The sequence below is a fragment of the Nilaparvata lugens genome, chromosome X (assembly GCF_014356525.2).
Source record: "Nilaparvata lugens isolate BPH chromosome X, ASM1435652v1, whole genome shotgun sequence".
Taxonomy (NCBI): Eukaryota; Metazoa; Arthropoda; class Insecta; order Hemiptera; family Delphacidae; genus Nilaparvata; species Nilaparvata lugens.
This window is the reverse complement of record NC_052518.1, coordinates 78,943,937-78,953,219: the sequence shown is the minus strand read 5'-3', so window position 1 is coordinate 78,953,219 and position 9,283 is coordinate 78,943,937. Positions and strand designations below refer to the sequence as shown.

The 9,283-nt window shown below is 35.0% G+C and overlaps 1 protein-coding gene across 1 annotated transcript; it reads left to right on the top strand.

The window, feature by feature from the left end:
- The first annotated feature begins 7,081 nt into the window (after positions 1–7,081).
- On the top strand, positions 7,082–9,012 carry LOC120354466. Its single transcript, XM_039441668.1, has 2 exons — positions 7,082–7,562; positions 8,554–9,012. Exons 1-2 carry the CDS (start codon positions 7,185–7,187, stop codon positions 8,941–8,943), a joined length of 768 nt encoding a protein of 255 aa, XP_039297602.1. The 5' UTR covers positions 7,082–7,184; the 3' UTR covers positions 8,944–9,012.
- Positions 9,013–9,283: the final 271 nt, after the last annotated feature.

The following is a 9,283-nucleotide window of genomic DNA, read 5'->3' as shown; positions in this document are numbered from 1 at the left end:
TGTAATCGTCAGATTGCTTTTCAAAATGTACAATGCTTCTATGTTTATCTCTAATAACTTTCCTCAATTTCTTAATCTTACCGATTAGAGCAACACTAGCGTTTTGTCTTCTACGAGACATCCTCATTCTTTCACTGCTACTCACTCTCTACTGAATGTCAATAAAGTTATCCAGACCCTGCCTATATTTTCCACTATTAGCTGCACATTTGGTCATAATAGTAAGAAAACTATGCTTCTTAGAATTCCACACATTTGAACACATTTTACTGAAATCTCTGAAGCAAATATCTTCACCCACATAGTCTCTATGTATTAATTTGAGTGATAATTGATCAATTTTGAATATAACAATCATATTTGCATTATCTCTGGTGAAATGTTTTTGTGTTGCACCATAACTTTGAATTAAATATGCTGTATCAATATTATGATGTCTACCCATAGTAAAATAATCTCTTATTTGAGGTGTGTGACTAAGTTGTAAATCATCGAATATGACAAGAGAAAATTGTTGAATTTTATTCGGGTGGAGAATTCTCTCGGGAATATCATTGACATGAAATTCAATACCTTTCATTTTTGAAAAGACTTTTCTTAAAAACAAGTACTTATCTTGATATTGGCTTTTAGTATTTAAATAAATATGTTTAAATCTCAATCCATTTTTGGAAAAAATCAAGATGAACAATAAATTCGTTTTACCGCATGCAGACAGGCCTACGATGAGAATTCTAGCATTATGTGGTATCAATGTACCATTCTTACACCATACAGGCTTTTCCTCTTGTGCAATCAACTTATCGAAATTTACAATGTCGAGTTTGTTCATGTTGAGAAAGTGAGATATACAAACAGAACTGTTTCATGTGTCTGGTTCACTTGCTAATGAAGCGTTTCTAGGTGAGAACACATACATGTACTCACCCATTCAACATCTAGTCACCTTGTGCCACATGCTACTAGCACTTCTCTATGACAAAAATGAGAAATGAAAGAGCGAACATTCAATTCAAGTTGTTTTTATTTAAAAAACACACACAATGTGAAGAATATTACAATGATTATCATTGATGTGGATAGATAATTATATAATGTACATTATTTACATCATATGATCTTACTCTAATTATTTACAACAAATGTGGATAGATAATTATAATGTACATTATTTACATCATATATGATCTTACTCTAATTATTTACAACAAATGTGATTCTATAAAATTATTCCATGTGATCTTACTCTAATTATTATTTACAATTTTACTCTAATAAGTTCTCTTGATTTATGAATGTTGGTTGTGGAAATCCAATCCATTTCACTAGCAACTTATCCTTATCTCGTCTGAATATTTTTTCTATCAAATAAACATTTCTTTCAGATTCATTCAAAAGTGTTTTTTTAATTTCTTCTTGATAAAACCTACCCTGTATTATCTCACCACTAAGATCTTCTAATGAGTAAGTGATAGGTCTTGTGGGATGTATGCTCACAATTCGGAAATATTCGGATGACCAATTCATTAGATATTTTTTATCAAATATCTGTTTCTTTTTAGAAATTCTCACAATATCACCTAGCTTATATTTTGGTTTCAACACTTTTAATTTGAATCGTCTATTAAATGCAGAGTTTAGTGATTCTAAAACACGTTTACGATGTTTTTTAGTTACATCTTTAGGTCGCATTCCAATGCTACTGTGTACTGTATTGTTATAATCATCTACAATATTTTGTAAGTTATTAACCCAGTTTTTACTCCCACGTTCAGTTAAAGATCGATATATTTTTGATTTTATTGTACGATTAAATCTCTCAGCGATACTAGCTTTCTTATCAGTAAAAACAGAATAATGCTTGATATTATACTTATCTAACAAATCTTTCACATGCTTATTAAAATACTCCTTCTCTCCATCTGTCTGGAAAAAACGCATATGTTTATTCTTACTAATAATGGGTTCGAGTGCATTATAAACACTTTGTGCAGTCTTATTCTTTAAAGGTATACAATAAGCGTACTTAGTAAAACAATTAATAACAACTAAAATATAACGATATCCTTTATTGAATTTAGATAAGCTACCCATCTCAATCAGATCTGATTGATATAAATCGTTCTCATTCTTCAACTCATATCTACGTGTGGGGTAATTTACACGTGCAGCAGAGTGAAGCTCTGCTGCTAATTTTGCTCTAATATTACTCATTCTTCTTTGTGTGAAGACACGCTTGAAACAGAATTCGATGTGTTGGTCACTACCTCGTTACACACACACTGATCTGTGCCATCAGTTTGCTATTTTGTAGTGACCGAATGGTAATGTATCGATTCCGTTCTCTGCAATAAAGCGCTTGTCATCGAACGGGCTTAAACAAACCTTTGCGCATTCAATTTGATGCATGTTATGATTGAAGGATCTCAACATATTACATTTTTCTATATGTTGGCATCGTTCAATCAAACATTTCTTATACAAGTCAAAACTAAGTTTTCTATTTTTCACATGTGTCTTCACACCTTTTGCTACACACTTATTTACAGTTTCCTCCTTCTCATTATTTACAAGATATGAATACAATTTCGCCCGTAATCCCAGAAAAGATTTTAAAGGAAATGAAGCTGCCTCATCCTTAAATTTCCCTACAACTTTATTCCTCTCATTGGAGAAGCATTCGTGCTCAGCTGGGTAATTTGAAGTGTCAAACAATTCTAGATTTTCTCTTATCAGTTGGTAGACGTCGGGTGTCTCCAACGATAAGAGGAAGCTATCTGTATCAGTCATACAAAGCTGGATGCGTTGCCATGGTATGATTTTTTGCAATTTACAATAGAAAAAATCATACATGTGTAGTTTACTCAAATCCAGGATGCAGAAACCTGAATAGATTGGCTTATTCATTTTTAGTTCCAACTTTCGCGAGAAAACCGCAATCACATCCGAACTTATTATCTGCCAGCGTTTACATAGGGGATTTGAAATGTACTTATCTAGACGCTTGGCGTCTGTGATAATTTGAACATTACATTGATGCCGATTTCCCTGTATCGATTTTCCGAAGCATAAGTTACTCATCTGTTTAAAAAAAGAGACTTCAAATTTATTTTTCGCGGCTTGCCTATTACAGGTATTGAACTCAATGTAGTTCTTCAACCAAGGCGATTGGGAAAAGCTAATGACGCGATGTACCTTTGTTAATTGCAATCCGAGTTGAAGGTACAGTTTCAAATTCATGTAATGAACAATGTACCTCTCTCGATCAAAAAGTGTGTTCATGAGTTTTTTAGTCAGAGTTTGACCGTTCTCATTGGTTTGGTACTCGGAGAACAATTCGCTAGGAGGAATTTGATGAAGTGGAGCGAGAGGGAAATTGGCATGCATATCATGTAACTCCTGTGGGTACTTGAGATCACATTCAATTACATAACCAGTTTCTGATTCACTCTCCAAATTTGTAAAGTCAAGAGCATGGATTTCTTCCTCTGAGAGGAACTTGAAATTTCCATAAGGTAAGAATTGATTCATAGAGTGCGCATACAAAGAATTACAATCTATATAAAGCAAATAGTTACTTGGTTTTGTGGGATCGTATGTGTCAGGGATGTGTTTGTTATTGGCTTCGCAATAACGCTTGCCAATAAACGAAACACCACCGCGCATTCCTGATTCAAACAATAGATGTATATCGGGATCGCTAATCAATTGGAGTTCAACCGGGTGAACTTTAACATACAATTCCAAGTGTAATGAGCAAGCGAAAGAAAATGAGTCACATCGAGGCCATATGACCTAAAAAGCGTTGACCTCATTTCTTCGAAAACCTCAACTAATAGCATGACGTCTAGGCACAGATAGAAATCATGATACTCGCCGAGAGATTTCAACTTGAATGTTGAGAACACTCTTTGTGCATGCTCATATTCTTTGGGGGAGAGGGGTGTATCGTTAAGATCATTATAAAAACATTCTATCGGAGGGAGAGAAGTCTCAGCGAATTTTTCAGGGCAAGATATGTACGAATAGGGATATACTCCTTTTTTCAACAAGAGTTGCCTTTGTTCGAGATCGGGGTCATTAAATACTGAAAACAGACGTTTGAACTTCGATTCCATATCTGTACTATCTACCAAGTTGCGCACTAATACTTCTAAAGATTCATTCATAATTTATATGAATCTAAAAACTTGATTTTTCCCACTGTCAATGTCAAAAATCTTTCTGATGTATTGGCGATACAGGAAATTTCTTTTTTACATTTTCCGAGAGCTTTTAGAATAAAATGACTGTCAAATCCGCTAAAATTATGGAAGTAACAGCTAATCGTATCGTCAGTTCGAGTATTTAAATTACACGACACATGAGCAGCACACAAAAACTTTCCATTTTCATGTGCATGATGGCGTACCTTTGTGTCTGTTTCGGTAAAAACTTCATCGCAAAGGCCGCACTTATCAGCGTTTTGAAATTCGCGTTGCTGACGATCACTTAAATGCTCCATCGGAATTTCACATTTTATATCTGCACTCAATAAATCGCCCAGTTCGATTATTTCCTTGAGAAATTTCTCCATGATCTTTTCATTGATATTACTCGATCTATAGAGTACTGGGCCGTACGCGATATCTCCATTCACATCAATTACAACGAAACAATACCCGCACGGAATATGACGCGCCGTTTTCTTGGTGTAACTTCTGGTAATAGGTACATCCTCAGATTCATTACCATCCATATTCACAACAAATGTTTCCAAATCCGCGTAGATTGTATACTTTTTCTTCAAAGTCGAACCGAGTTTTTTAAATTTGATTGTCTCACCTCGTTTTGGGTATGAAGTTCTCTGAGACTGGAACTTTGAACAAAGCTCTAGATGTCTCATCAAATTTGCTTTCCCATCCCGGTTTACTGTTTTGTCTGATGTAAATCTGTGAAAACAGAAATTACAAACATCTACTTGATGAGCATTTTTCGAAAGGTGAGAAAGAAGACGCGACAATCCGTTTTTCCCGTTCGCGGTGTTAATTAAACAAAAATGAGTTTTTCCTGCATCGCCTTTCAACATTAAAAGATTAATTTGGTATTTACGCGTACGGAATATGCTTGTTCGATAGGGGAAAAACTTTTTGTTGTCATACGCGATAACATGAATTGCGATGTCTGTATTGAGAATTTCAAATTTCTTTATGTCGCGATCGGTGGTTGGGAAATTAACTCCGCGAGTGTTCAGCCTGTGAGCAAATTTGCTCAAATATTTCACCGTTAATGTCTGCCTATTCGGTTTCTGGTGAAAATAGGCTAGAACACTCCACAGAAAACACTTTTTATCAGAAAGATTTTTGATATTGATAACACATTTCTTATTGTTGATGAACTGGGGTGTTTGAATATAACTGCTTGTGTATATTGGATTATATCTAATCACATTTACATCAAGCGAGTCGATCTTCTTCAACACCCACCCACTCCCAAATCGAACAAAGTTATCGAATGAACTTAAAATTTTCCTAACTGCTAACATAAATTGTTCATTCAATTCGTCATAACTCTCCAAGACATTCATGCCTATGGCCGAGTAGCTATGAAGATTCACAATAGATGAAACAGCTTCGGATTCCTCTGATTCTAAAACTACCATCTTATACAATAATACATTTAATACTAAAAACCATTTAACATTTCCTTCGAAACGTGCAGCGTGTTCTCTTATTATCTCGAAAACACGAGCTTTCGAGTTTTGAAGCACATTTTCAATGTCAGGTGCTACGTTTTCGAAGGAAATGCGATGGCGAATTGCTCGCGAACTCACGCCTCCAACCCTGTGTTCTCTGCTATGCTCCATCTCTGCTACTAGCGGGTTACTGAAAACAAACAAAGAATATATTACTATGGCACAGAATTAGATATAAAAACAAGTAAACATTAATCTAAAAATCAGTTGTGATTTAACAAGCTGCAAGTACAGTGCAAAAAATGCTATCACAGGATCAGATTTTCATGCACGAACGATTGAGGTTATTAACATTTGATAATCGTTGGAAATTAGAATCGAGTCTGTTGTCACCTCAAAATATGGCTAAACAGGGTTTTAAATTTGTGCGAGCACCTGACGTTGTTCAATGTGTGTTTTGTTCAGTATATTTAGAAAATTGGTTGGCAACAGACGATCCTAGTAAGGAACATGAACGATGCAGTCCAAATTGTGGATGGCGCAAAGAAGATAATATTTCATGTGAAGAGGAGAATTTCGATAATAATATTCTACGACAATATGAAGAACGAGTTTTAACTTTCCATCGTCCAGAACCATTCAAGCTCTCGGTATTTATTAATAGAGCAGACTATTTTGCAATAAATGGATACTTTTTACATGAGAAATCATATCTGCAATGTGTATATTGCAAATATATTATTGAAAATCCTTATGAAAAAGTGATACATGTTCCGTTTTGTATATATAAAAAGATGAGCTATAATGGAAAAGAAACGACAAATGATGAAAAAGAAGATGCTGTGGGAAAACAAGCTGGATATTGTACAATATGCACTCTGTTGTAGAAGTAATTCCCAATCAGAATCGAGATATTAGTGATTCCTAAGTGCATTGTAGTAGTATCAGGAAAGAAGTAAGTTCTGAAAAATCATGATTAGAAAAATAAAGAATTGTATCATACTTACATGCAATGAATGATGTGCTGTACTGTCTCTCTCTCTCTCTGCTTACACTCCAACTCTCAGACTAGTTCTTCATACGTCTTTCCTCCTCGAAGACTGGAGTGATTATGCAGTCTCGAACTCTGTGAAATCAACGAACATAATGAAAATCACAATAATATTGAGAAGAAATTTAGCAAGTCAACATGTGATGTTAATTATGAAAATTAATGAGGAGATTACATTGCTCTCACATTCGAAATATTGTTATTCGAGATATCTGGAAGTGAGAATTCGAGTGCATTGTGAGAATTTGATATTTTTTCTCTGAATGCACCTTGCTGTACGTGTAAGAATGCATTTGTATGTCAAGGATGTGACAAGCGGGAAAATGCACTATCTCTCACTCATCCTAAAACAGAGAGAGAGAGGAACGAATGAGTATATAAGCGGCGGTTATTGGATTTGCCAGCTTCATTCGACCACTAGTCACGTTCCTGTTACACACACATATCCTCGTTATCATCATGGACTCGTCATCCACACGTGAGCAGTACATCCTTCCGGATACACCTCCTCAACAAGAGCCTTCATTCCCATCTTACTGGGCAGCGCAAGCTGCGCGGAAGAAGAAGATTCCTTCTACCAATAGCAGTGCTGCTCCCCCTGCTGCTGCCGCTGCTGCATCCGGCTCCGAGGAGTCGCCGCTGAAGAGACGTGGAGTCTTCATGGAGAGAGGGATGAGCAGCGATGACTTCATTATACCAGACACACCACCATCTCATCTGGGATGGGCACCGAAGCGTGTACCACTAACAACGATTTCCACCAACAAGCAGCAGGGGAAGAGAAAGCTGCAATTTCTGGAGGAGGAAGAGGAGGAAACCAACTTTGTACCCTCAAAGGTTAGTTATTTCAAATATTATTAACATGTAATGTGAACAGATAATTTTAAATCTTTATATGTTGTCATTAATTTGTTGAAAAGCTTGCTACTAAAAAGCTTGCTAGTATCTGATAAATTTCTTACTTTACTGAGAAAAACTAATTTCCAATAGATCTGTTCACATTACATGTACTCACATTGGAGTTATTGATGAATCTGATTTGAAAGACAATTTCTTGATAACGAATATAGGAACTTAATTCAACTTTAGAGTTCAGTTAAGATGTATATTCGACTTCATGAATATAATGACTACATTGATATATTCATTTGAATTGAGCATAAATTGTTTTATGAAATCAAGAAATATAATCATTTGAAGTGATTAGGTTGAATGCATGCTACTATCTAATAAATACTTTAGTGAGAAAAAAACTAATTTCTAATAGATGTCTTTATATTACATGCATGCACAATGTAATATTAAATGATTAGAGTTCAGTTAAGATGTGTATATTATAATGAATACTTTTTGAAATTGAACTGATCAAGCTTACTAGTTGATTAGAGTTCAGTCAAAAAATTGAATAAGATGAATATTTTGATTTCATTATTATGATGCTTACATATTATTTGTACTAATCATGCATTTTTTGCTATAATATTGAAGTGATGTGTTAAGAAAATTACTGATTCAGTTGATAGTTATTTGTTGCAATGAAAGAGTTTGCTTATTAATTTGATGTATGCATCACTATTGGATTCTGCAAGAAATATTATTTCAATAACTGATACTACTCACTTTGTGTAGAGAATGTCTTGTCAATCTGATGATATCAAGTTGAGATTATGACAATAATCTGTTGATCACAAGTAATCTGATGTAGAGAATGTCTTGTCAATCTGATGATATCAAGTTGAGATTATGACAATAATCTGTTGATCACAAGTAGTTGATAATCTGAAACAAATTATAATAAAGTTACTAATCATAGATTTTCATTTAACAGAAACGTATGTCTGAGAACACCTCCATGGCTCCGCTACTAGAGGAGGCAGCCGCGCGGGATGATGATGATGATGATGATGATGATGACTTCATCGCACTCATCAATAAGCCATCACCAAAACCGTGGATGCCTCTCCGCGAGCTGGCGGAGGATGTTCCACATACTATCATCTCCGTGCGAGAGGAAACGAACCATCATGGCAGACGAATTATTTTGAAAATTAATATCGCTTCTACAAAGAAAATCTCTGAGGTATACCTGCCTCAGAGATTTTCTTCCATAATTTCGCCTTGTAAAGTTGTTAAATTTAATTCTAAGTGTAAAAATTTAGGAATAGTAGTGAAGCATATAACCGCTACATGGAGCGACATTAAGATTGTTAAAATGTAACAATCTTATTCTCATAGCATGTAGCGGTTATATGCTTCACAAGTAGTATATAATGTAAATATTGTAGTGTTTGATAATAAATTGTAATATTGTTTTTAAAAAAAAAATTGTTCTTAATTCTCACCTGTTTGTTGTGTCAAAGAAGAAGATGTAGAATAGTACACTGTTCACGCAAGAATAGATCCTCTTGTAACTGAACACTCAATGAATGTAGAATAGTAATGCTCTTGTACAGTCAATGAGTGTTCGTCACAAGAGAAGCTATTTTATAGTTGCTGCTGCGCGCGCACGCGCATGCACCACATGTCAGTCTTGACCTTGTTGCGAGATTCTCCTCCAT

Coding starts and splice junctions, on each gene's coding strand:
- LOC120354466 (XM_039441668.1), top strand. CDS start 7,185: ATGGACTCGTCATCCACACGTGAGCAGTACATCCTTCCGGATACACCT. Junction 7,563..8,553: donor CCAACTTTGTACCCTCAAAG/GTTAGTTATTTC, acceptor TTCATTTAACAG/AAACGTATGTCTGAGAACAC.